Source organism: Rhinatrema bivittatum, chromosome 2 (assembly GCF_901001135.1).
Source record: "Rhinatrema bivittatum chromosome 2, aRhiBiv1.1, whole genome shotgun sequence".
Classification (NCBI taxonomy): Eukaryota; Metazoa; Chordata; class Amphibia; order Gymnophiona; family Rhinatrematidae; genus Rhinatrema; species Rhinatrema bivittatum.
Genome location: NC_042616.1, coordinates 41,236,968 through 41,264,222, shown reverse-complemented (window position 1 = coordinate 41,264,222; position 27,255 = coordinate 41,236,968). Strand labels below are relative to the sequence as shown.

Here is a 27,255-nt window from a genome sequence, read left to right as displayed (position 1 = left end):
TAATTGCATCAGTAGCATGGGATCTTCTTAGTGTTTGGGTAATTGCCAGGTTCTTGTGGCCTGGTTTTGGCCTCTGTTGGAAACAGGATGCTGGGCTTGATGGACCCTTGGTCTGACCCAGCATGGCAATTTCTTATGTTCTTAAGTATTATATTGTATTTCTTTTTAAGTGTTAATAAATGTAAATATATACAAAAAAAAACAAACAGAAAATGCTTTTCTTATCATCCTGCCAGACCACTCCAGATGAAGGTGACATTTTAAACTCGCCTGTTAATTTCCTTTCCTTTTGTCCTCCCAGACCAGTCCATAACCCACTTATCTGGACTGATCTGGCATGGATGATAAGGAATGGGTTTATGCTGTCTGACCAATAGATGGAGGCAGAGGACATGAACCATTTCTGACATCCTATTCTCCTATAAAGCTTGGGAGAGCAGGAGAGGCTGTCAGTAATTTTCCGCCTCCAGCAGAATATTTGGGCAGCAGCTGGAATCTTGGCTTTTAGGATGTCGGCCCGGAAGATCGGTCTTTCCGGTGCAGCCAGATGCAAGTCAAAAAAAGAAAGGTGAAGCGTGGGGGATGGCCAGGAATGACAGCACTTCCTTCCCCGGAGTAAAACAAAAAACCCAGTTCCCATTTGGGCCTGGTCTTTGGAGGCCCTGACCCCGGTGGAGAGGAGCATAAAGCTATTAAAAAAAACCACACACACAGAAGCAAGAGAAGCAGGGTAGCAGCCTAGCAGCGGATCCCCATGAAAGGTCCCATGGAAAAGGTTTTTCTCGCTCCCCCGCAGAAGGACCTGCCTCCCGTGTGGCAGCTGGCGGCAAATCATCAACACAGGTTCCTCTCGTAGGAACTGCAGTAGCCCAGAGGAGGCAGGGATACATCAGGCACTGTGCTAGGCTATGGAGGTGGAGCTCCTGGCTTTGCAGGAGTAGCGTCAGCGTTGCCCAGGAACAGATTGGGTGGAGAAGGCACTCCTTCCCTCCCTTGGCCAGACAACAACAGGCCCAGAGATTGCCATTGCTGGATTCCCCAGAGGCACTGCCACAGGACAGTGCATTGGAACGGGATTTTCCACCACGTTTATCATGGTAACGCACACACGGCCTATTGTGAAATGAAAGGGGGAGCGGGGACGGTGATTGGCCAGCAGTGTCTGTGTTCTCCCTCGACCTTGGAAAGGAGCAGACTCCAGGCTTAAAAAGACCCCGGATGAACTTGATAGGGGGGCCCTCTTCGCTTCGCTCCTGGGCTTTCCACAGCATTAGAGGGAGGAGGGAAGCACTGGAGGTTGGGGATAGGACTATGGTATGGTGGTGGGGAGGATGCAATTTTGAGGCTCTTCTGGAAGGAAGAAATGGGGGCATTTATTTTTTTAAGTAACACAATCTCTGAAGCTCTCAGAGAAACAGGAAAAGGAAGCAGCTCCACAAGGTGATCCCATTCTATCAGGTGATCCCGCCTAAAACCTTTTCCCCTGCATCCAGCCATACAGCAGGTGATAATTGCAAAATGGATACCCCTCCGCCCCCCAGACGCCTCTCTCATGATCAGGAGAGCCATGTCCCTACAGTACCCGATCCAGCAAGCTGAGATGCACACCACCTGTTCTACATGCTAAAGGCAGATGCACGAGTGGCTGCAGTCACAAGAAAGATGAAAGTCCAGGTAAACATAAGAACATAAGAAAATGCCATACTGGGTCAGACCAAGGGTCCATCAAGCCCAGCATCCTGTTTCCAACAGTGGCCAATCCAGGCCATAAGAAGCTGGCAAGTACCCAAAAACTAAGTCTATTCCATGTAACCATTGCTAATGGCAGTGGCTATTCTCTAAGTGAACTTAATAGCAGGTAATGGACTTCTCCTCCAAGAACTTATCCAATCCTTTTTTAAACACAGCTATACTAACTGCACTAACCACATTCTCTGGCAACAAATGCCAGAGTTTAATTGTGCGTTGAGTAAAAAAGAACTTTCTCCGATTAGTTTTAAATGTGCCCCATGCTAACTTCATGGAGTGCCCCCTAGTCTTTCTACTATCCGAAAGAGAAAATAACCGATTCACATCTACCCGTTCTAGACCTCTCATGATTTTAAACACCTCTATCATATCCCCCCTCAGTCGTCTCTTCTCCAAGCTGAAAAGTCCTAACCTCTTTAGTCTTTCCTTATAGGGGAGTTGTTCCATTCCCCTTATCATTTTGGTAGCCCTTCTCTGTACCTTCTCCATCGCAATTATATCTTTTTTGAGATGCGGCGACCAGAATTGTACACAGTATTCAAGGTGCGGTCTCAACATGGAGCGATACAGAGGCATTATGACATTTTCCGTTTTATTCACCATTCCTTTTCTAATAATTCCCAACATTCTGTTTGCTTTTTTGACTGCCGCAGCACACTGAACCGACGATTTCAATGTGTTATCCACTATGATGCCTAGATCTCTTTCTTGGGTTGTAGCACCTAATGTGGAACCCAACATTGTGTAATTATAGCATGGGTTATTTTTCCCTATATGCATCACCTTGCACTTATCCACATTAAATTTCATCTGCCATTTGGATGCCCAATTTTCCAGTCTCACATTAAGAAAGGTGGAAAGAAGGCAAAACGATTACCGGCATGGTTTAAAAGGGGGGGTGAAAGAAGCTATTTTAGCCAAAAGATCTTCATTCAAAAATTGGAAGAAGGATCCAACAGAAGAAAATAGGATAAAGCATAAACATTGGCAAGTTAAATGTAAGACATTGATAAGACAGGCTAAGAGAGAATTTGAAAAGAAGTTGGCTGTAGAGGCAAAAACTCACAGTAAAAACTTTTTTAAATATATCCGAAGCAGAAAGCCTGTGAGGGAGTCAGTTGGACTGTTAGATGATCGAGGGGTTAAAGGGGCACTTAGAGAAGATAAGGCCATCGCGGAAAGATTAAATGATTTCTTTGCTTCGGTGTTTACTGAAGAGGATGTTGGGGAGGTATCCGTAATGGAGAAGGTTTTCATGGGTAATGATTCAGATGGACTGAATCAAATCACGGTGAATCTAGAAGATGTGGTAGGCCTGATTGACAAACTGAAGAGTAGTAAATCACCTGGACCAGATGGTATACACCCCAGAGTTCTGAAGGAACTAAAAAATGAAATTTCAGACCTATTAGTAAAAATTTGTAATTTATCATTAAAATCATCCATTGTACCTGAAGACTGGAGGATAGCAAATGTAATCCCAATATTTAAAAAGGGCTCCAGGGGCGATCCGGGAAACTACAGACCGGTTAGCCTGACTTCAGTGCCAGGAAAAATAGTGGAAAGTGTTCTAAACATCAAAATCACAGAACATATAGAAAGACATGGTTTAATGGAACAAAGTCAGCATGGCTTTACCCAGGGCAAGTCTTGCCTCACAAATCTGCTTCACTTTTTTGAAGGAGTTAATAAACATGTGGATAAAGGTGAACCAGTAGATATAGTATACTTGGATTTTCAGAAGGCGTTTGACAAAGTTCCTCATGAGAGGCTTCTAGGAAAAGTAAAAAGTCATGGGATAGGTGGCGATGTCCTTTCGTGGATTGCAAACTGGCTAAAAGACAGGAAACAGAGAGTAGGATTGAATGGGCAATTTTCTCAGTGGAAGGGAGTGGACAGTGGAATGCCTCAGGGATCTGTATTGGGACCCTTACTGTTCAATATATTTATAAATGATCTGGAAAGAAATACGACGAGTGAGATAATCAAATTTGCAGATGACACAAAATTGTTCAGAGTAGTTAAATCACAAGCAGTTTGTGATAAATTGCAGGAAGACCTTGTGAGACTGGAAAATTGGGCATCCAAATGGCAGATGAAATTTAATGTGGATAAGTGCAAGGTGATGCATATAGGGAAAAATAACCCATGCTATAATTACACAATGTTGGGTTCCATATTAGGTGCTACAACCCAAGAAAGAGATCTAGGTGTCATAGTGGATAACACATTGAAATCGTCGGTGCAGTGTGCTGCGGCAGTCAAAAAAGCAAACAGAATGTTGGGAATTATTAGAAAAGGAATGATGAATAAAACGGAAAATGTCATAATGCCTCTGTATCGCTCCATGGTGAGACCGCACCTTGAATACTGTGTACAATTCTGGTCGCCGTATCTCAAAAAAGATATAATTGCGATGGAGAAGGTACAGAGAAGGGCTACCAAAATGATAAGGGGAATGGAACAACTCCCCTATGAGGAAAGACTAAAGAGGTTAGGACTTTTCAGCTTGGAGAAGAGACGGCTGAGGGGGGATATGATAGAGGTGTTTAAAATCATGAGAGGTCTAGAACGGGTAGATGTGAATCGGTTATTTACTCTTTCGGATAGTAGAAAGACTAGGGGGCACTCCATGAAGTTAGCATGGGGCACATTTAAAACTAATCGGAGAAAGTTCTTTTTTACTCAACGCACAATTGGACTCTGGAATTTGTTGCCAGAGGATGTGGTTCGTGCAGTTAGTATAGCTGTGTTTAAAAAAGGATTGGATAAGTTCTTGGAGGAGAAGTCCATTACCTGCTATTAAGTTCACTGCCATTAGCACTGGTTACATGGAATAGACTTAGTTTTTGGGTACTTGCCAGGTTCTTATGGCCTGGATTGGCCACTGTTGGAAACAGGATGCTGGGCTTGATGGACCCTTGGTCTGACCCAGTATGGAATTTTCTTATGTTCTTATGTTCTTATGGTCTTCCTGCAATTTATCACAATCTGCTTGTGATTTAACTACTCTGAACAATTTTGTGTCATCTGCAAATTTGATTATCTCACTCGTCGTATTTCTTTCCAGATCATTTATAAATATTTTGAACAGTAAGGGTCCCAATACAGATCCCTGAGGCACTCCACTGTCCAGTCCCTTCCACTGAGGAAATTGCCCTGAAGGACTCTCAGGATAGGAAGCTTGAATCCATTTTGAATAGGTCCTATGAGATCGCCAGTTTGTCCCTGCAGGCGGCCTTTTGCAGAGAGCATGTGGCTAAAGTGCCGATGTGGTGAGCCCATTAGTTGCAATCAGACCTGGAAGAGGCTTAGGATGCCCCCAGGACAGAGAGGCAATTAAGTTTGAATTCGGGGGCATGTTTCTTAGTGGACATTTTGTATGATTTAATCAGAACCTTGACCAGACAGATAGTGATATTGGTTAGGAGGATGATAGGGCTGAGGAACTGGTTAGCAGAGTTGACCTCCAAAGCCCACCTGAATAGACAACCCTTTAAGGATTGGTTGTTATTTGAGGAGGAGCTAAAAAAAAAACAACCGTCAAAGGACTTGGGGGAGTTTAGGACTGCCAGAAGACAAATACAGGGGAAAAGTGAGAGACTCATAATGCTCTGGACCAGGAGTTCTGTCAGTATAGACCAGGGAGTTATTGCAGGCCCCAGGAAGCCAGTCTACAGCCATCAGCACAACCATTTCGGAGTAGCCAAAGAGGAGTCAAGAAGGAAGTGCTCAGGGCACCACTGGTACTAGAAGCTCAGAATGAAGCTATGAGGTCCACTCCTCACCTCGACCATTGGCAGTCACTTGGCACAGTTCTATGAGGAGTGGATTACATTATTTATTTATTTATTTATTTATTTATTGATATATACCGACATTCGATCTGAGATATCACATCGGTTTACATTCAGGTACTGTAGGTATTTCCCTATCCCCAGAGGGCTTACAATCTAAGTTTGTACCTGAGGCAATGGAGGGTAAAGTGACTTGCCCAAGGTCACAAGGAGCGACAGCGGGACTGGACTCGAACCCTGGTCTCCTGACTCGTAGCCCACACATTACCAAGGACAGATGGATCCTACAGATCATTTGACAAGTTTTTGCCCTCAGATTGGCCGCTCCTATGTCCAGTCCCCTTGCAGACAAAGCTCAAAGAATCTAGCCATCCAGACGATGATAGAGCAACTGCTCATTGGAAGTTGTAGTGCCAGTCCTCATGAGGGAATTAAAAAAACAGGAAGAAACTCCATCTATTTCATGGTTCCAAAAAAGGAGGGAGTCTTAGACTCAAAACATGCAAATAAGGCACTTTGAGTGCCCCGTTTTTTGAATGCAAACCATTTAGAGATAAGGGCAATCGGATTTGCATTGATCAGCTTCTTCTGACATTAATCCTATCAGACAGTGCCACAGCAGAAGTCTCTGTGAATAGGAAGGGACCTTGATGGCAAGAGAGACAAGTTTACTGAAGTGGACAGCAGCGCATCTCAAGGCACGCTCAGAATTACATATTTACTCTTTACTACACAGTTTATGCTATTTTATTTCAAACTGGCATAATTTCCTTTTTTTAGTCCACAGCTCATCACTAAACCACAGCGCAACATGAGTTTTGCATGGGACAGATTGTTTCTTTGGTGCAAAAGAGACAAGAGCACTGCTCAATGCAGTAAACTGTATATGAACCTGATTCACATCATCATCATCACAGGCCATATTATTACACATTAAGATTAGGTAACCATCCCTCATGCAACTTGTCTACCTCAAAAGCTGAACATTTCCGTTGACTGACTATTGAGACAGGTGATTGCTGTTTAATGTCTTGACACCAAGCAACCTGCATGGATGCTGCCCCATGTGGTTACTGGGGGTGCGGGGAGGGGAGGGGAGCTGGTGATGACGGGCCTGGGGTTTGGGGGAGGAACATTTCTGCATAAGTGGGTGTGGCTGCCTTCCGGATCCGGTCCGTCTTCTTCTACCTTCCAACTGGCCATGCAATCCCTGGGCCGGCTCCCTTCCAGATCAGGGTCATAATCCCATTGGCTCAGGAATCAGTAGGGGTGGGGAGCCAGGGTGGAGGATAAGAGGACAGGCAGTCGTTGGCCTGGCCTCGTCTTTCTTCTGTCCGAGCCAGTGCATGCACTTTACTAGGTAAAGAGCCAGCACTGTGCTTTTCTCTATGTAGCACAGCAAGCATGAGGTGGAACTAAATTATACTCTACTCTTCTTTAATGGAAGGATGTGCAATTGTGAAAAACAAACAAACAAACAATACCCCATGGAGTTTCAGGGGGAGGAGCAGTATTCTCCCCCAGGAGGTAGAATTATCTGGGCCCTGCAGTCTGGCTTCCATGTGTTCCTTCTTCTCTCCGACAGACAGGACAGTTGGGAAGTGTCAAGGCATGAGGAGGAGAGTGCATTGCCTCCAGCTTCCAACACCCCACCCCTTTGAGAACCTCTCATCCCAGCTCAGTAGGAAGTAGCCCCTATTTGCGAATCTTCCCTTTGCTCCCTGTCTAATTCAGAACAATGCTGGATTTTCAAGAGCCTGCAGTTCCCTAGTTGGGCCTCAAGTATGTAGGTATTGGCGCCCTTCACATAGAAGTTGCTTGAAGGAGCTAATGTATGTGATTTATTTGCTTCTTCCATTCCTATGCTGCATCCCAACCTTTACCTTTCGTACCACGTAAAGCAGCAACAAAGCAATGGGAATCATTGCTGTCAAATGGGGGCACTGGGCATATTGCAGTATTAACAAACAAACCTGTTTAGTTGGAGTTGCTCACCTGCCTTGCCAGATCCGAGGCAGAGGTGAGATTTGAACCGCTGCATGCCTCATTTTCTCCCTCTATTCTGGCAGCACGCCAATATAATAAGGAATTGAGGTAGGTCATGGGATGATAGTGAAAGATGGTAGGGAGAGGAGTAATCTAAGGCACTTGTAACTGGTAGGCGGAACTGGACCAGGAAACCGGACAGGACCTTCACCTATGCCAGCCCTCGTTCCCCGCAGGTTGAGCCCTTGGGTACTGGGGCCAGCAGGACTTAGGCGGGGGTCTCCTGGCAATGAAGAATCCAGTGAACAGTCCGGGGTCGAGGCAGGCGGAGGCACTGGAAAGACGGAGACGGTCCAGAGGTCATGGTAGGCAGCAGCGGTGCAAGACGGGAAACCAGGAGGTCAGGGCAGGCTGAAGACTAGAGAAGCCGGAGGACGAGCCAAGGGTCAGGGCGGGCAGCAGACAGAGAGAGAACCAGAAGCCAAGCTGAAGTCGAAACCAGGGAATCAAGCCGAAGCAGGAGCGGGAGCTGGACCAGGAACTCGGGAGGAGGAGCAGAGCAGGAACGGGATCACGGAGTCAGGAACACAGGAACTGGAACAGGATCTCGGCGTCAGGAACACAGGAACTGGAGTAGGCAGGGACAGCAATTAGTTCCTCGGAGAGTCGACCTGTTGCCAAGGCAGAGAGCACTGATCCGAGCTGGGCTTAAATAGCCCGGGCGTCTGACGTCATCTTCGGAGGCCGGGCTGAGGTTTCCCGCCACGGCCCCTTTAAATTCCGGCCCCGCACGTGCGCGCCTAAGGGGCGGAGCCTGGACCAGGATGTCGGCTGCGTCTCCCTTGTGGGGAGAACGCCGTGGGAAGGCCCTGGAGCCGTGTGAAGCAGGCAGCGGCGAGGAGCGGAGAGGAGCAGCAGGTGAGTGGGGGGGACCCGGCCTTGGCTGCCCCCGGCCGGGGTTCCCAACAGCAAGATTTCTTGACAAAAAAAAAAGGGAGCTGAACCCATGGAACAGCCGACCTGTGGAGGTGGTAGAGGAAGGGAACAATATCAGAATTCAAGAAGGCAAGGAGGGCGCTAGGGTAGATCTCAGAGTGAGAAGGGATGGGCAGATTGGATGGGCCGCATAGTCCTTATCTGCTGTTATGTCTGTGTTTCTGTGGATGGGAACACAGGTCTGCCATTTCAGGCCGGTATTCACGTTTTGCGAAGCATTGCGACAGAAGAGCTGTTTTGGTGCTTCAGCCCAAGGAGGAGTGGGTGTAAACCCTAGGAATGACACAATTTATCCTATTCTAGTGAACCCGCTACCCAAGCACTGGGATTCAAGGTAGGGTACACTGAGTGGGAGAGGGGAGAAATGATAGGAATTTAAATACCACCAAGAGCCTCTTTCACAGGAAGCTCTAGAATGAAGGGTCACGGGACGGGGGTGAAAGGGGATAGTGTCAGGACTAATCTAAGGAACTATAGCAGGGGATGCATGGAACAGCCTCCTGGTGGAAGTGGTGGAGGCTAGAAGAGTTATCTGAATTCAAGAAAGCATGGGATGAGCCCAGAGGATCTCTGAGGGCGTGACAGGGATTGCAACGTTGAATAGCTGGTGTGGATGGGCCGACTAGGTGAGGCATATTTTCCACTGGCCCTGTAAGGATGCTGTCCCTTCCCAGCTCTCTGGGAGGTGTACGGATTAACATCGGCCTAGGTGTGCAGGGGAGCGATTTGCTCCTGCGTAACATTCATCATAGAGCATTCCCAGATACACCAGGTGCTGTGCAGATACGGCATGGCAGAGATAGTGCCAGTGGTCTGTTTGCAATGGGACATTAATGCAGATAGGGGGGTGCTGAAGGGGTTTGGCAGCACGGCAGCCCCCCCCCCCCACACACACACATACTGTCTGCACTTTGCATGCTCGGAGGTTGGGGGGGGGGAGTAGGGTGGCCTGCAGCTTGGTGCGACATGCATGGCCTGTGGGAGGGCTGACTGCGTTCACCTCCAGCTCCCTTCTTGCCCCCACTGATGTCATCCCTGCCCTGCTCATGGCCCTTCCCAAGTCACCTCAGCCTTTCCTCCCTCCTTCTTCGCAGCTCTCTTCCTTGTTCTCCTGCCTGCTGCACTCCTCACCTCATCCTTCCGGCCCTCTGGTCCCTCTCATTCTCTCAGGGCTGGCAGTGCACTTTTTCTTGCACCCTCCACCCTGTTGCTTTGGGTTCCTGCCCCGCACATCATTCCCCCCGAGCACCCCGTATCCTAAGCATTCCTACTCCCTGCACAGAAACACTCGCTCGCATGCACCCAGAAGCTCACACGCTACATTTGGGCCACAATCACCCGTTCCTGCAGGTCAAACTCTACGTCAAATAAGGCAAACAGTATTTTTGTTTTATTAAAATCAAACATGTCAATTACAACACACAAAACACAACATAGTTCTAGCCATTTAACTAATGCTGTTACCCTTCTTTCCCCATCCTCTTTTTCTCCGGCTTCCCTCTCTCCTACAATCACCTAACTCTTTGGGAAAAGCATAAATAAATCCAAACACAGATTTTATAGCCTTCAGACATTTTATACTTGTCAGCTCGGCTCTACTTAATGTCTCTTTAATTCTTAAGATAACAAGTAGCTCAATTGCCATGTTAGTGAGTTAAAATAATCAAATACTTTGGGATTCATTTAAAATGACTTCACAGAGACTTGAGATCTGTAATTCACTACCAAAAATAATTCTATTTTCTCTCTGTCGCCTTCTTATCACCATAACACATTAATTTTACTTGATTTTAATACCAGATTTGATAGTCCGCTCGACGTGGATTATAATAGAATAAGCACATGCTCTCCCTTCCCCATCACATGGTCATTGGGATGACTTAGGATTCACTAGTCTTTTATGGCCAAATGTTGACGCTTGCTCATTCTCTTCTGCCCCAAGGAAAGGAGCATCAACTCCCGAAAGCTAGTCAAGAAATGATTGAAATTAGGCCAATAACTTTTTGATTTGATAGCTTTTATTTATATGCAGTCTTAACTGTTAAAAGATTTTCCCAGCTCCTCTGAAAAGTTGCTGACTTATCCTAAGGCAACGCAATCGACTCCACAGGACCAGCAGTAACATAATAAAGATCCAGCTGTTCCTTAAAGATGATTTCATCTCTAGCTTTCCATTTCCTCAGCTTAATATTTACTGCTAAATAATTCTATTCTATTCCATCAGACTTCCACTGACATCAACATCTAAGAAGACCCAGACAGGATCTCTAGAAGAAATGCATTTTTTAAATGAATTTATTTGTTGTGCAAATGAGCCATCTTCTTATATATCTATATTACTAATTATTATGTTTCTGTTTGTCAATAATACAGTCTTGCTTATTGGCCAGCTGTAGGAGCGAATAAAATGCCACAGCTGTTACTACGGATATGAGTCCTGGTCGGGGCTCCCCTGACTTTTAATTCCAAAGTTTTGTGTTGATGAAGCCTTCACCGCCCCATCCAAACTTCAGTTATCCTTAGAAATATAAAGAATATGATGAACTGAATGATAAAGACAGAAAGGCCTAGCTAGGGTTTACTTTGTGCAAACCACAACGGGAATTAACCTAATTTTTTAAGCAGTTTATTTTGAGTAGCATCTCAGTCTCTCAAGTCTACTGTTAATGTTCTTCTTAAAACTTGTATTGTGCTAAAAAGAGCTTCCATTTGGAGCTGATAGGGTGTAATATACACAGGCAACATATCAAGGTGAGCTTGGAAATTCTTTTCAGTTAGGCCTGTGTGGGTTTTCTGGTGTCTTTTGAGGTGAGTCTTCTGAAAAAAGCTTTTATTACATTCATTACAAGAAAATCGCCTCTCGCCAGTGTGGATTATTTGATGTCTTGTGAGGACACTTTTCTGAAAGAAACTTTTATTACATTCACTACATGAAAATGGTCTCTCTCCTGAGTGAATCTTCTGGTGAGCTATCAGCATTCCCTTGCTAATGAACCTTTTCTCACACTGAGAACAGGAAAATGGCCTCTCACCAGTGTGGATTTTTTTATGTCTTGTCAGAGCATTCTTCTGAAAGAAGCTTTTATCACAATCAGTACATGAAAAAGATCTTTCGCCGGTGTGAATTTTCTTATGCTTCGTGAGATATGTCTTTTGAGAAAAGCTTTTACCACACTCAGCACATGGGAATGGTTTCACTCCGGTGTGGACTCTCTGGTGGTCTGTGAGGTGGATCTTCTGACTGAAGCTTTTGCCACACTCAGCACATGTAAATGGTTTCAGTCCTGCATGGATTTTCAGATGCGTTCTGAGGTTTGTTTTCCGATTGAAACTTTTACCACATTCAATACACGTAAAATGTCTTTCTGCTTTGTGGATTTTTTGGAGCTCCGTGAGGGCTGCCTTCTGTCTGAAGCATTTTTCAGATAAATCACATAGCGATGATCTCTTACCAGTGTGCATTTTTTGGTGCTCTGTGAAGGCTTTTTTTTCTGAAATACTTTTATTAAATTCATTACATGAAATTGATCTTTCTCTTGGGTAGGTTTTTTGGTGTTTTGTGAATTTTACTTTCTGATTCAAGCTTTTGCCACATTCTGTACAGAAAAGTACTTTTTCTTCTGGACTGCTTTGCTGGTATTTTGGGAGGCTTGATTTAGTAGTAATGATTTTCCGATTTTGCATTAGTTCGCCTTTCATACTGTTGCCTTTTGTGCACTCAAAACACATAAAAAGTGTCTCTTGTGTGTGGATTTTCTGTTGTTCCTGTTCTTTCTGAATGAAGATGTTCCCTGTACATGTACATGGTCTCTCTTCAATATGAGATGTCTGCTGTGATTTCAAAGTTACAGAATCCCTGTGGAATATCCCACATACATCAAATAAATATCTTTGTTCCGTTGTCCGGTTTCTCTGCTCTTCTGCTATGTGTGTGATATTACTGGCACTTTGCTCATACATAACAGAATGTTCAGCTGAGTCTGCTGTTGAATTTCTTTGCTTCTTTTCTGATTTATAGTGATGTCTGCACTTTTCGCCCAAGTCAGAACACGAAGAATTGTCCTCTCCATCCCTTTCCGATATCAACTTGTTTCTATTCAGATTCTCACTGAGCTCACAGAGATGTGTCTCTGTATTATTTTTCCTGAGATCATCATTTTCTAGATAAGAAAAATAAACAAACACAGGGCATTATCAAAGTTACTTAGAAACACAGAATAATACACCTAAGAAAATCGACAAACTCTGATGTAAGTGAATGTCTTCCTCGGGGAATAAAGGATTTTTAGTTGATGATGAAAAGAGCTCTCCACTGGGGGACTCCATATGCCAGCACAGAGCCTCTGAGCATGAGAAAGGACCTGGGACAGCAATCAGGAAAGGCTGCTAAAGCATTTCCTATTCCCGTACTGAGTAAAACAGTAAACTACAATGTACGGTCAGCAGGAGGCCCATAAATAAATTGAGCCACCTGGGGAGGGCCCCAAGGTGGGTGATATTCGATTTGATTTATATTTTGCTTTTCAGACACTTCAACATGGCTTACATTCAGGCACTGTGGGTACTTTCCTGTCCTCAGAGGGCTCACTATCTAACCCCCTAGATTCATGAAAATGCTATAATAATGCCCATAGTAAGAAAAAGAGGTGTGTTTATGGTAATTTTAGAATTACTGCACCACATAGGTAGTATTGCAGGGTGCAGCTATTGAGAGAGAGAGACTGAGAGAGAGAGAGACTATTTATAAGGTCTTCATAGTATTTAACTATTTATATCTCTATAGGACGGCCAGTTAAAGCTCGAGGTGAGGTGTTGCTGGTGGTTTAGGGGCCAGTTTTACATGCAGAGTGAGAAATACAAACAGCACAGTACACCTCAGTGAAGATCTGATGTCATTTGGAGTGAGGGAAGTCTCCACAAAGTTGAAATTTCTACAATGTTCTCTCGCCCTAGCTTGATGGACTCTATAACAGGGTCCTATCAAGTTAGGGCGAGATATGTATGGAAATTTAAAAGAATGATGTCCCTGAAGAAACCCTAAACATTAGGATGAAACAAGACTCTCATTGGACAAAGATCTCAGGAATACATGTGGACAGTATAATACAATTATATTTATTTATTTAAAAGTTTTTATATACCGTCATTAAGTTATTTACCATCATAACGGTTTACAGTAGGGCACATATATCAAGGAAAATATAGATCATAAATTACATAGATGGTGCCATTATTATTCAGTAACAAAACAACATTAAAAATAATTTGGTTTATGATGAGGAATTTACATTGTATGTTTATTGCAAATCAACCTGTTGTTTTGACTATCATTATAGGAGCATATGAAGATAATTGAATATAATGATACTAGTCTGAATTGTAATTGTTTTGTCTAAGAGTGAAATATGTTTCCCTGAACAATATTTGAAGTAAGCACTGAATGTGTTTCAAGTATTTAGATAATTATGACTGCACTTGTGCAAAGCGAGTTTTAGTATTTACATCTTTTATGTGAAGGATGGATGATGAGTGTGAGTGATACTTGTATGGTATGATTGAAGCGATTGAAGGGTATAACTGGTACAGGAAATATAGGGAAGGGTCCACATATGTAATAGAATTTGTGTGAAAAAATTGGTGGTAATAAATTGTTGATAATAAAAAAATAATGTGGCATGGATAATTGCCTAAGGACTTCTGATTTAGTATATATAATGTTTACTGGGTTTGTAAAGGAAATCCTATATGACTAGGGCCTGTAACAGAAACCCTGTGAGTGATTAGAGAGCTCTCCAGAGGAGCTTGTGCAGGGGTCTCTGCAGTTCCCAGCTGCTCCTTCCACTCTTCCTCTCAGCAGTTTTACCCCGGTCCCTCTTATTCCTGCACTCACCTGAGCAGCTGCTTCTCCCAGTTCCTCTTTCCTCTGATCCCGGCTCGTCCCTGATGTACGGCTCTTCTCCTCGTTCAATGTGGGAGATAATATCAGGAGTGACAATCAGAGAGCCTGATCCTGGGGTAAGAACACTGCATTAGATTCCCCATAGTCACTCTGGATTTGGTTACTCTAAATTCAGGGCTTAGAAATATTCCCAGCATTAAGAACTTCAACAACCTCAGTGAACAAAAACATTCAAACCCTCACTAATAGGAACATTTTTGGACCCTGCACGTCCCAGAAAAGTCTCATAAGCCCTCTTTACCTATCTTTTAAGTGTAATACATTATCGGCCTCATTCTAAAATGTGCAAGCCTCATTATGCCTTACACAGCGGGCGAGTCTCCTTCATGACATCCAGAACATCTGGAATAGGGCAGAGGAAATGCACTGGGGCAGATTTTCAAAGGGTTACGCGCGTAACCCCGAAAACCTGCTCCTGCGCGCGCTGAGCCTATTTTGCATAGGCTCGGCGGCGCGCACAAGCCCCGGGAAGCACGTGTGTCCCGGGGCTTTGAAAAAGGGGCGGGGCCGCGGGCGGGACTGAGGCCTCCGGCACAGTGGCTGTGCCGGGGGATGGCGCGCCGGCAGCTGGCCGGCGCGCGCAAGATACAGCAGGCGTAAATAATTGGAATAAGGTAGGGGGAGGATTGGGGGGTGGGTTAGGTAGGGGAAGGGAGGGGAAGGTGGGAGGGAACGGGGAAAGCCATTGGGGCTCCTCTAGGGCTCGGCGCGTGAAAGGTGCACAAGTGTGCACCCCCTTGCGCGCGCCACCCCCAGATTTTATAACATGCACGCGGCAGCGCGCGCATGTTATAAAATCGGGTGTACATTTGTGCTCACATGTTAAGAACTCCTTCCCCTCCTAAAAAACCCTCCCTCCCACCATGTGTTTGGTAACTTCCCTTCACCACCACCCCCCACCCCCACATGAACTCCACCATCCCCTGCCCCCCTCCTGTTCGGTCTCTCTCCCCCGCCCTCGGTATCTCACATTACCAACCCTGCAGCTTCCTAGCATTACGCAGGCCCCACCCACCCACCCCCAGCTCTGTAGTAGGCGCCCAGAAATAAAGGTTAACAGAGGTGAGGCCTTTTTATTGGACTAGCTTAATGCATTTCTTGGCCAGCTTTGGAGAGAATTAAGGTTCTCCCTCCTCTTCTTCAGGTCAGAATGGAAATGAGCAAAAGGTGAGGGTTTTTACCAGGAAATCTACAAGTAGTGTGGCTGCCCTAAGTGGATTATAAAAGGCCTCCCGGTGATAGGCTGAGGGGGGAGGGGAGCTGAAGGCAGGGGGTGGCCCAGGTGCCAGGCAGAAGCATTTTATAGTTCATTTCTCAGTTCCAAAGCGTTTTTGAGATCAAAAGGTCTTGTGCTCCTGGCTTGTTTCCAATTCTCCTCAGAAGATGCGGGGTTGGGCGGCCTGATTTTCCCCCACGGTATCTGATCTTGAGTCGCCTTTCATGCCTGGCCTGCCTGTACCATATATAATCCCAGGGAGAGGGTGAAGGGGGGCTTGCTCAGCTTTGAAGAGCCCGTCACAGCTGGATTGAGTTGGACACCCCCCCCCCCAAAAAAAAAAGGTCTCGTGTGCGGCTTGCGCGCAGAGACCCGGATTTCTGGGCATGGGGGCGGGCTTAACCTGACAACTGCAACCCTCTGCTCATATTAAATGCACAGTTCATTCCAGGTTATTACAGCGCAATCTTTTTTCCCACCTTTATTATTTGTCTCTTTGGATAACTTTTTTTCTTATTGAGTTCTCTGATTTTTATTTATTTTTTTTTTAATATTCATTTTGATGACTGATTTGTGAATACAATATAACGAGAACCCCCCCCCCCAAAAAAAAAATAGCACAAAAACATCTCCATCTGGCATCTTACGCGCATAGGGGTAGATTTTCAGACGAGCGCGAACAGCCTACTTTTGTTTGCGCTCCAGGCGCAAACAAAAGTACGCTGGATTTTAGTAGATACGCGCGTAGTCGCGCGTATCGGCTAAAATCCTGGATTGGCGCGCGCAAGGCTATCGATTTCGTATAGCCTGCGCGCGCCGAGCCACGCAGCCTACCCCCGTTCCCTCCTAGGCCGCTCCGAAATCAGAGCGGCCTAGAAGGGAACTTTCCTTTGCCCTCCCCTCACCTTCCCCTCCCTTCCCCTACCTAACCCACCCGCCCGGCCCTGTCTAAACCCCCATCCTACCTTTGTCGGGGGATTTACGCCTCCCTCTGGGAGGCGTAAATCCCCGTGCGCCAGCGGGCCTCCTGCGCGCCGGGCCGCAACCTGGGGGCGGGTACGGAGGGCGCGGCCACGCCCCCGGCCGTAGCCACGCCCCCGTACCCGCCCCCAAAACGCTGCCAACACGCCCCCGCAACGCCGCGCGCTCCGGCCCCGCCCCCGACACGCCTCCCGACACGCCCACTCCGAAAACCCCGGGACTTACGCGAGTCTCGGGGTTCTGCGCGCGCCGGTGAGCCTATGTAAAATAGGCTCACCGGCGCGCAGGGTCCTGCTCGCGTAAATCCGCCCGGTTTTGGGCGGATTTACGCGAGCAGGGCTCTGAAAATCCGCCCCAATATGGGCCGGATTTTCAAAAGGTAATGCGTCGCCGGGCCTATTTTCAAAAGCCCCAGGACGCGTGTAAGTCCCGGGGCTTTACTAAAGGGGCGGTCCGGGGGTGGGGCGGGGCCAGAGGCCTCCGGCACAGCCGCCATTACCGCTGTGTTGGAGGATCGCATGCCGGCAGGCGCGAAAGGTAAGATAAAAGTCGGGGGAGGTTAGAGTAGGGCTAGAGGTGGGAAGGTTAGGAGAAGGGGGTGGGAAGGTCAGGCTAGGGGGAAGGAAACGGGGGAAGGCACACCCCTTGTGCGCGCCGACCCCGATTTTATAACCGCATGTTATAAAATCGCATGTCCATCTGTGTGCGCCGGGTATCGTGCGCACATGGACGCGTGCGCACGCATATCTTAAAATCTACCCCAATACGTTTACAGATTTATAGCGACATTAAGAATAGGTCAAAAGTATAAAAAACAGCCTCCTATTGATGCATCCCATCATACAGGGTCCCTCACTCTCTCGCACACACACATCCCATCATACAGGGTCCCTCACACTCGCACACACACATCCCCTCATACAGGGTCCCTCACTCTCTCACACACATCCCCTCATACAGGGTCCCTCACTCTCTCGCACACACACATCCCATCAAACAGGTTCCCTCACTCTCTCGCACACACACATCCCCTCATACAGGGTCCCTCACTCTCTCGCACACACACACCCCATCATACAGAGTCCCTCACTCTCTCGCACACACACATCCCTTCATACAGGGTCCCTCACTCTCTCGCACACACACATCCCCTCATACAGGGTCCCTCTCTTTCTCTCGCACTCACACATCGCCTCATACAGGGTCCCTCACTCTCTCGCACACACACATCCCCTCATACAAGGTCCCTCTCTCTTGAACATACACATCCCCTCATACAGGGTCCCTCTCTTTCTCTCGCACTCACACATCCCCTAATACAGGGTCCCTCACTCTCTTGCACACACACATCCCCACATACAGGGTCCCTCACTCTCTTGCACACACACATCCCCTCATACAGGGTCCCTCTCTTTCTCTCGCACTCACACATCCCCTAATACAGGTCCCTCACTCTCTCGCACTCACACATCCCCTCATACAGGGTCCCTCACTCTCTTGCACACACACATCCCCACATACAGGGTCCCTCACTCTCTTGCACACACACATCCCCTCATACAGGGTCCCTCTCTTTCTCTCGCACTCACACATCCCCTAATGCAGGTCCCTCACTCTCTCGCCCTCACACATCCCCTAATACAGGGTCCCTCACTCTCTTGCACACACACATCCCATCATACAGGGTCCCTCTCTCTTGAACACACACATCCCATCATACAGGGTCCCTCACTCTCTTGCACACACACATCCCATCATACAGGGTCCCTCACACTCTCGCACACACACATCCCATCATACAGGGTCCCTCACTCTCTCACACACATCCCATCATACAGGGTCCCTCACTCTCTCACACACATCCCCTCATACAGGGTCCCTCTCTTTTTCTCACAAACACACATCCCCTCATACAGGGTCTCTCTCTCTCTCACACACACACATCCCATCATACAGGATCCCTCACTCTCTCGCACACACACATCCCATCAAACAGGTTCCCTCACTCTCTCGCACACACACATCCCCTCATACAGGGTCCCTTTCTTTTTCTCACAAACACATATCCCCTCTTACAGGGTCCCTCTCTTTTTCTCACAAACACACATCCCCTCATACAGGGTCTCTCTCTCTCTCACACACACATCCCATCATACAGAGTCCCTCACTCTCTCGCACACACACATCCCTTCATACAGGGTCCCTCACTCTCTCGCACACACACATCCCCTCATACAGGGTCCCTCTCTTTCTCTCGCACTCACACATCGCCTCATACAGGGTCCCTCACTCTCTCGCACACACACATCCCCTCATACAGGGTCCCTCTCTTTCTCTCGCACTCACACATCCCCTAATACAGGGTCCCTCACTCTCTTGCACACACACATCCCCACATACAGGGTCTCTCACTCTCTTGCACACACACATCCCCACATACAGGGTCCCTCACTCTCTCGCACTCACACATCCCCTAATACAGGGTCCCTCACTCTCTTGCACACACACATCCCCACATACAGGGTCCCTCACTCTCTTGCACACACACATCCCCTCATACAGGGTCCCTCTCTTTCTCTCGCACTCACACATCCCCTAATACAGGTCCCTCACTCTCTCGCACTCACACATCCCCTAATACAGGGTCCCTCACTCTCTTGCACACACACATCCCATCATACAGGGTCCCTCTCTCTTGAACACACACATCCACTCATACAGGGTTCCTCTCTCTCTTGTATACACACCCACACAGGCTCCCTTTCTCTCTCACGCATTCACCCTCACACAGGCTACCTATGTTTCTCTCTTACACATAAACAATCTCTTCACACAGGCTCGCTTTCTCACAAACAAACAAGCAAGCATCCTCACATACACACAATCCCTTTTTCATACACACGAGCTCCCAATCTCTCACACACAAACACACTCCTTTACAATCTCCTCACATAGGCATCCTCTCTCTGGCACCCATGCTCAGGCTAATTCATCCTGCTATCTACGGAAATACCGTTTATGGTAAGCAAACTTGCTTTTTCCCATCGATAGCAGGGCTGAATTAGCCATGCTGTCATGGGAGTCCTAAGCTAATGAAAGTTAGTAGTCAGTGTATGATACAGCGTGATGAAGGTTAAGTGACAGTCGACCCCGTTGAGTTTGTATCATCCGCTGTTTGCTGGTCAAGACAGTAATGGGAAGTGAATGTGTGGAGAGAAGCCCACATGGCTGCTTTGCAAATGTCTACTGGTGGAATATGTCTTAGGTGAGCCATTGAGGTCGCCACTGCTCGTGTTTGATGAGCCGTGGGTAGAGACGGTAGTTTGGACTGACATTTCTCATAACAGAATTGTATACACTGCGTAATCCAGCTAGAAATGGTGCGTTTTGTTACTTGAAGACCTGGGGCATTCGGGTTGAAAGATACAAACAGTTGCGATGCCTTGTTGGGCGAGTGGGTCCATTGTTTATAATAGGCTAATGCTCTTTTACAGTCCAATGTATGCAGTAGCTTTTCTCTTTCGTTCCTGTGAGGTTTTGGACAAAAAGGTAGGCAACTCAATTGATTGGTTAAGATGAAATTGAGATATCACCTTCGGTAGGAACGAGGGATGCGTACGGAGGAGTACCTTGTGATGATAGAATTGAAGATATGGGCTATAATGAACTAATGCCTGAAACTTGCTAACTCGTCTAGCCGAAGTCACTGCGGTGAGGAACACGACCTTCCAGGTGAGAAAGTTTTTTGATGGGAGGATTCCATCGGTTCAAATGGTGGGACCATCAGTTGCTCGAGAACAAGGTTCAGATTCCACGGCACTGGTGATTTGGAGAGCGGGGGACGAAGGTGTGTGAGCCCTCGTACGAATCGAGATACCATCGGATGGATGGAGATAGGTTGGCTGTTGTGTAGCCGGTGAAAGACGGCTATCACACTGAGGTGAACCCGGACTGAAGCTGTAGCGAGGCCGGCCACATACGTGTGTAGGTAGTCCAGTAAAACCTCCGGTGTGCAGGTGAGTGGATCAACTCTCATGGATTGGCACCATGTGGCATAACGCTTCCATTTGAAGTTATAGTTTTTCCTCGTGGAAGGTTTGCGGGATGCCAAGATTATGTCTTGCACTGTGATGGAAACTCCTTGTTCCGACAGAAGGTGCCGTTCAATCTCCAAGCTGTGAGATGCAGGGAGGAGTGTATGGGTGGAGGAGAATTCCTTCCTCTTGAGACAGTAGATTTTCTTGATTGGGTAATCGAAATGGTGTGTCCGAGGACAGTTGCAGGAGGTGTGTGTACCATGATTGGTGGGTCCACGCCGGCACCACTAGGATTAATTGCACCTCATCCCGCATACACTTTTGTAGCGTCTTTGTGATGAGGGGAATTGGAGGAAACGCATACATCAGTGGTTCCGTCCATGGAATGAGAAAGGCATCCTGGGCGACTCTGTGTGGGGTCAGCCATACGGAGCAGAAGCGAGTCACCTTCCTGTTGGACTCTGTGGCGAAAAGGTCTATGGATGGTCATCCCCACCGTTGGAAGATGGTCTCTGCTACGTCGCGGTTGAGGGACCATTCGTGGGGATGGAATATCCGACTTAGTTTGTCCGCTTGAGTATTGGCAATGCCCGGCAGGTAAGTGGCTTGCAACTGAATGGAGTGGCAGGTTGCCCACTGCAGAATGGTGAGGGTTTCGCGACACAAACTCCATGAGCCTGAGCCTCCTTGTTTGTTGATATAAAACATGGCCACTTGGTTGTCCGTGTAAACCATGACCCGGTGACCTCGAAGGTGAGATACAAAAGTTCGCAGTGCGTAACGGATTGCTCTCAATTCCAGGAGATTGATGTGTAGGAACTTCTCTCACTGGGTCCAGAGGCCTTGTGTATGTAGGTGATTGAGATGTGCCCCCCATCCTTTGTGGAAGGCATCTGTGGTAAGGACTGCATTGTGTGGCAGAAGAGTAAAAGGAGCTCCCTTGGTGAGTATCGGTTTGCGTAACCACCAATCTAAGTCTGCTATCATGGTCTTTGTCAAGGACACTCTCCATTGTAGTGGTTGAGAATGTGGCTTCCACTGTCGTTTGAGACGCCATTGTATGTGTCTCATGCGAAGCCTTGTATTGGAGACCGCGTGAATCGAGGCCGCCATATGTCCCAACACTGTCAAGATTTGATGTGCCATCGGCGATATGGTCAATTTTAATTGCCGGAAGAGGAGCCTCATGTTGTGTCTCCTGTCTGTCGGCAGAAAAACCCTGCATCTGATGGTATCCAGATGAGCTCCTATGAACTGTATCGTTTCTGAGGACGTAGGTTGGACTTCTGATAACTGATGATCAAATCCAAGTTGCCGAGGCAATGGATTGTATCCTGAAGATGTTGTTGCAGAGTGTCCGGGCTGGCGGCCACAATCAGCCAGTCATTGAAGTAAGGAAAAATCATGATCCCTTGCTGACAGAAGAATGCCACCATCACTGCCATACCCTTGGTGAACACCCTGGGCGCTGTTGACAGGCCGAAGGGAAGGACTTTGTGTTGGAAGTGTTGGCCATGCACTTGGAAAGACAGGTATTGCCAGGAGGAAGGATACATAGGAATGTGAGTGTACGCATCCTTGAGATCTATGGAGCACATCCAAGCTTTGGGTTGGATCAAGGGTAGTAGAGATTTGAGAGAGATCATTTTGAACTTTTCCTTGACTATGAATTTGTTCAGCTCTCTGAGGTTATTGGACGAAGATCCCCCAACTTCTTTGGAATGAGGAAGTAGGGGGAGTAGAACCCCGTAAGATGGTCGGTTGGAGGGATGCAGCGAATTGCTTTTTGTCGTAATAAGGCCGTCACCTCCTCTTCCAATCGGGTTTGGTGGGATCTGGATCCCCATAGCGCTGAGTGAGGGAGCAGTGGAGGGTACTGGAAATGAATTTTGTAACCGTGACGAACAATGTCCAGTACCCATTGGTCGGTTGTGATCTTCTCCCATTCCTGGATGTGTGCCGTGATTCCCCCCGCTAGCACCGTCTGCGGTGGTGGCAGGGCAATGTTCAAAATGACAGATTAGGCTTGGCGGGGGCAGTAGGTTGTTGAGCCTGAGGGTGATGGCCCCGCAGTCGTCCCCTGCGGTTTTGGTTCTGTTGATTCTGCGGACGGGGAGTCTGCTGATAGGATGGGGGACGGTAGGACGCATATGGTTGATAAGGCAGGCGCTGAAAGATTTGTCTCTGGGGCAATGTAGAATATTGGCATGAAATAGAGTAGGTTTGAGGGGTGGCTAGGGATTGTACAGCCACTGACTGCTCCTTTAGTTGAGCCACTGTTTCCTGAAACCGGGTCCCGAACAGGTTGTCACCCTTGCAGGGCAAGTTGGCCAACTTGTCGTGGACGTCTTCTCTAATGGAGCTGGCTCTCAGCCAGGCCACCCACCGTGCTGCAATAGTGGCTGCCGATGCACGGGAGGAGGTCTCAAACCCTTCATATACTGTGCGCAACAGATGTCGTATGCCTTCTTCCAGGTCCTGAACGTTGTGAGCGTCCCCGAATGGTTGGGCGAGCTCCGCGTTGTCTTTCAGCCATTGCACACATTTGTAGAAGTACTGAACAATGTAAAATTGATGGTGGTTAATGCGGGCGGCTAGCATAGAAGCCTGGAATGTGCGCTTCGCGAACTCATCCAATGACCGAAGGTCCCTGCCCAGAGGGGTCGCTGAATGAAATCTGGATTTCCTTGCTCTCGCCATTGCCAATTCAACGACCAGGGATGCATGAGGCAGTTGTGGTGCCGTGTAATAGGGCGATTTTTGCATCTTGTATTTTAGGTCTGTCTTCCTGGAGACCACTGGAAGTGTGACGGGGGTGTCCCAAGAGCGTTCCAGAACTGTGTCCACTACCGCATGTGGAGGCAGAGACATAGGTTCTGCTGGAAGGTCGAAGATTTTTAATAGACCTAAAGTTTCAGATCTCGGATCAGGTACCTTCTGAATGTTCAGGTTGCGGACGGAACCCATCTTTTCCAAAAATTTTGGATAGGTTAGATCTTCCGGCAGAGAGTAAGGTTCCGCTGGTTCTTCCCCTGGCTCCGAAGGGTACCCGGTCAAACTGTCTGGCGACGTTGTCTGAAGATCCGGCGACACGGGGCTAAGTGGCCGTTCCTGAGGCTGTTGCGACGGTGTTGGGATCGGAGAAGGTGTGCGTGGAGACGGAGGCAGTGGGCGCTGTGGAGCCGAATGCACCAATGGCTGCGGAGATTCCGGTCCAGTACTGGGTGAGGATTCCGCTAGCTGACAGGACGATTGCATGACCTCAAAAAACCCAGCTAGTGCTAGTGAGAGACTAACGAAAGCATCCTTCGTCTTTGGCGGCAAGGGTGGCCGAGATGGTGCCTGCAGGCGCCCTGCTGGAATTGCCGCCAGCAGAATGTCAGAATCTGGCGGCTTGGCCTCATGGTTACGGGTGCGCAGTCCTTCTGGTCCCTTTGTGCTTCACCAGCGGTTCCTGCAGGACGTCATCCCAGGGGTGGCATTTAGAAGCCGAGGATAAGTCTGAGAATACAGGAGCTGAGGAAGCAGATGATGCTGAAGAAGAAGAAATGAGGATCTGGCCGTCTTCTGTCTCTGATTTGGACGAAGAGGCCGGTGAAAAAATGTTCTAATGATAGCGGTTCACGTCTGGAGGCCCTTGAAATTGTGTGGGTAGCAGACGGCGGCAACAAATGAGACCCCCTTTCTTTTCTCCTTACTGGGCTCCGGAAAAGATGCGTCGATGCCTTGGACGATTTCTTCCTTTTTTGCGTGTCCCGGCACCAGCGCCAGCGCCATCCCTTCGTGTCTCGATGGCGTTTCCACTTGCGTCAGTAGAGTGTGCGTCGTCCGACGCACCTGCGTCGCAGGCGACACATGGGGTTCGTGCGTCGATAAGGACGGCCTCAGACTGCGCGTCAGATATTCCGGCGCTGTGCTCCGAGTCTCATGCGCCCCGTCATCACGGCGCTACGTCAGTGTATCCTGTCTTGGTGGCTTCGAAGCATGGGACGCTCCGCGGGCAGGCTTTCCCTTCTGCACGGCTCATGTGATTCTTCCAGGATTCGGCTTTGACGTGGGAGGGATCCCGACCTTTGGAGGCCTGCGCCTTAACTGTTCTTCGGCGCTCCGCGGAAGGTCTGGAGGTAGGAGGCTCCATGGAGGCTGCCCGACGCTGCGGAGGCGGCGTGGCTGTGGCGGGCCTCGGGGAAGAGTGGGCTTTAGACGGCGGGGCATAGGAATCGGCCCTCGCTATTTTAAGACGCTCAATTTTCTTCCCTCTATGGCGTCGTGCCCTTGGGAGACATCTGGCCACAATGAGGGCACGTCTCTAGCGGGTGGTCTAGGCCCAGACATCTGTAACAGCGGTCATGTCCATCTGTGTGGGAAGGTCATGTCCATCTGTGATGGACATGACCTTCCCGCAGAGGCAGGGTTTGAACCCTGAGGGCCGGGGAGCATCTTTCCTACCGTGTTCCTTCATTTTTGTAGCTGCACTTCCCTGAAGAAAAAGTTTAGCTGAGGAGGTCTGACGCTCTGTGTGCCATCCCGCGCGCGGAAAAACAGGCTGAGGAGAATCGTTATCAGCGCGGGAAACCACGCGCAGCCTCAGAGCAAAGCTCTGACATCACTTAGGAAGCTCCGCCTCCTGGGCCTGATGGACAGTTCCCGTGACAGCATGGCTAATTCAGCCCTGCTATCGACGGGAAAAAGGGAGGGAGGGAGGGAGAGGTAGATCAGGACTGCAGGAGAGAGCGGGTGGGATCTCGATTCTCTCAATCATACTTCTATCAGATGCCCATCCCCAGGGGCTTTTCATCTCCCTCTTACTCATACAGATACCACCCACCCCATCCCTCCTCACTCCCAAACACTTTAGTATTGATCCACATCCTCTCCCGGTCAATCGCTTATTCACCATTCTCTAACCACCTCCCCTTGTATACAGTATATACATTTCACGGGAAACAATGATTTCTTCCGTCCTCACTCACTTTTTTATTGTGCTGAAAAAAATTACAAAAGGACTCCCCCTCCATACACACAGAGAATGTTTTATTTTGTTATGATGGCCCAGTGCTGCTATTAAAAATGTAAAACGATCCCTTACCCAGTGAGATCAGGGTCTCATAATTCTCCTTCATCACATCCCTGTAAAGCTCCTTCTGCTGTTCTTCTAAATCCTCCCACTCCTCCTGGGAGAAATAGACGGCGATGTCCTCAAAGGTTACTGGGACCTGAAACACAGACCCTTCCACACTCAGCACCTCTTGCATCCCCTCCATCGGGAGACCTCCCAGCGCTGGGGATCAGCAGGGCAGAGGGAGAATTTTCTGGGTGCATATAATTCACAATCAGGTAACACACAGCGCCCGAGCAGAATTACCTGACACAAAATCCATTCTGTGGGGCTCCTAACCTTTCTCTTTACATGCAGGAGGGTACCAAAGTGTCTTTTCTTTGACCCAGGTCTGGGCTGACTCTGCAGTGTCCCCCCAGGTTAGAAAGCTGCAGCAGGGTTTGTACAGAGAGGGCAGGACGTTGGGGGCAATCTCCTACCTGAGCAGAAGCTCCTGCAGGCATTTTCCTCTCTGCTTGTGCTGCTCTCAGGATCAGGAATGACTTGGGGGTGGGGGGCTCTCTTGCTCGGGATGGGGATGAGCTGAGTGCCTCCTGCAATGCAGCTGGGGGGGGGGGGGAGGGGATGTTACAGGAGAGGGGGAGAGAAGGGCAGACGCTGAGATCTGAGGCGGGAGGACTTTTGTTTCAAGCTGCAAGAATCCAATCTGCCAATGAATAAAAGATTCTTTGCAGCCTGTCTCCAGCGCAGGGCAGCTCCTCTTCCTGCCGGGCACCGTCTGCCGACGTCACATAAAGAAGGGCGGAGCTTCACAACCCCCCCCCCCCCGCGTGCTGTCATTGCTCCTGGGGAATATTTGTGCCTTCCTGCTCGTAACTGGGTTTTTAGACGAAAGGATACCCAGAGCTTTCTTACCAGGAAACACAGATCCCGTATCAGAGCCATTGCTATAGCCTTTTGGCAACGTGGCCACAGGGTTGCCAACTTTCAACGAGGAAAATTCTAAACTCCCCTCACACCAGCGATGGGGGCACCATAGCCCCTACAACACACCTGCTTGTTCTTGCTTTGAATTTAAAATGGAATTGCAATCAGATTTAACACAATAAATAAATAACCCCTTCTAGTACTACTTTCTCCCCCCTCTCTATCCCCACCCTTGGTCCAGTATCAGCATGCTCCCTACCTTCGCCCAGCCCCAACCTGCATTTACAGAATAAAAAGCAGACATATTTGTGATTTTTCTATCGTGTATCCCTGGATCATGCATCACCAGCAGAACTGAGCTTTAAAAAAAATCTCTAACACAAATTTAAAATATTTTCCTAAATAACCAAGAGTAGCGCACAACCCTAGACTATGCATACTTTGGCCTGATGTTACCTGTATCTGGCAGCTTGGCTAAAAGATGTCATAAGAAAAACTCCTAACATCCCTACATGCAATAAAGAAATCCCTGGCCAGTTTTAGCCACC

The 27,255-nt window shown here is 48.1% G+C and overlaps 1 protein-coding gene across 1 annotated transcript; it reads right to left on the bottom strand.

The window, feature by feature from the left end:
- Positions 1-9,902: 9,902 nt before the first annotated feature.
- On the bottom strand, positions 9,903-26,541 carry LOC115085922 (gastrula zinc finger protein XlCGF57.1-like). The gene is made up of 3 exons (XM_029592463.1): positions 25,811-26,541; positions 14,419-14,538; positions 9,903-12,688 (listed from the first exon to the last, which is right to left on the bottom strand). The coding sequence occupies exons 1-3, from the start codon at positions 25,983-25,985 to the stop codon at positions 11,172-11,174; spliced, it is 1,812 nt and encodes a 603-aa protein (XP_029448323.1). The 5' UTR covers positions 25,986-26,541; the 3' UTR covers positions 9,903-11,171.
- Positions 26,542-27,255: the final 714 nt, after the last annotated feature.

Excerpts from the sequence above, each read along its gene's own strand:
- LOC115085922 (XM_029592463.1), bottom strand. The coding sequence starts at position 25,985 with ATGGAGGGGATGCAAGAGGTGCTGAGTGTGGAAGGGTCTGTGTTTCAG. Across the intron at positions 14,539-25,810 it reads TGAGACCCTGATCTCACTGG|GATCAGGCTCTCTGATTGTC; the intron begins GTAAGGGATCGT and ends TTCTTACCCCAG. Across the intron at positions 12,689-14,418 it reads TGGGAGAAGCAGCTGCTCAG|AAAATGATGATCTCAGGAAA; the intron begins GTGAGTGCAGGA and ends TTTCTTATCTAG.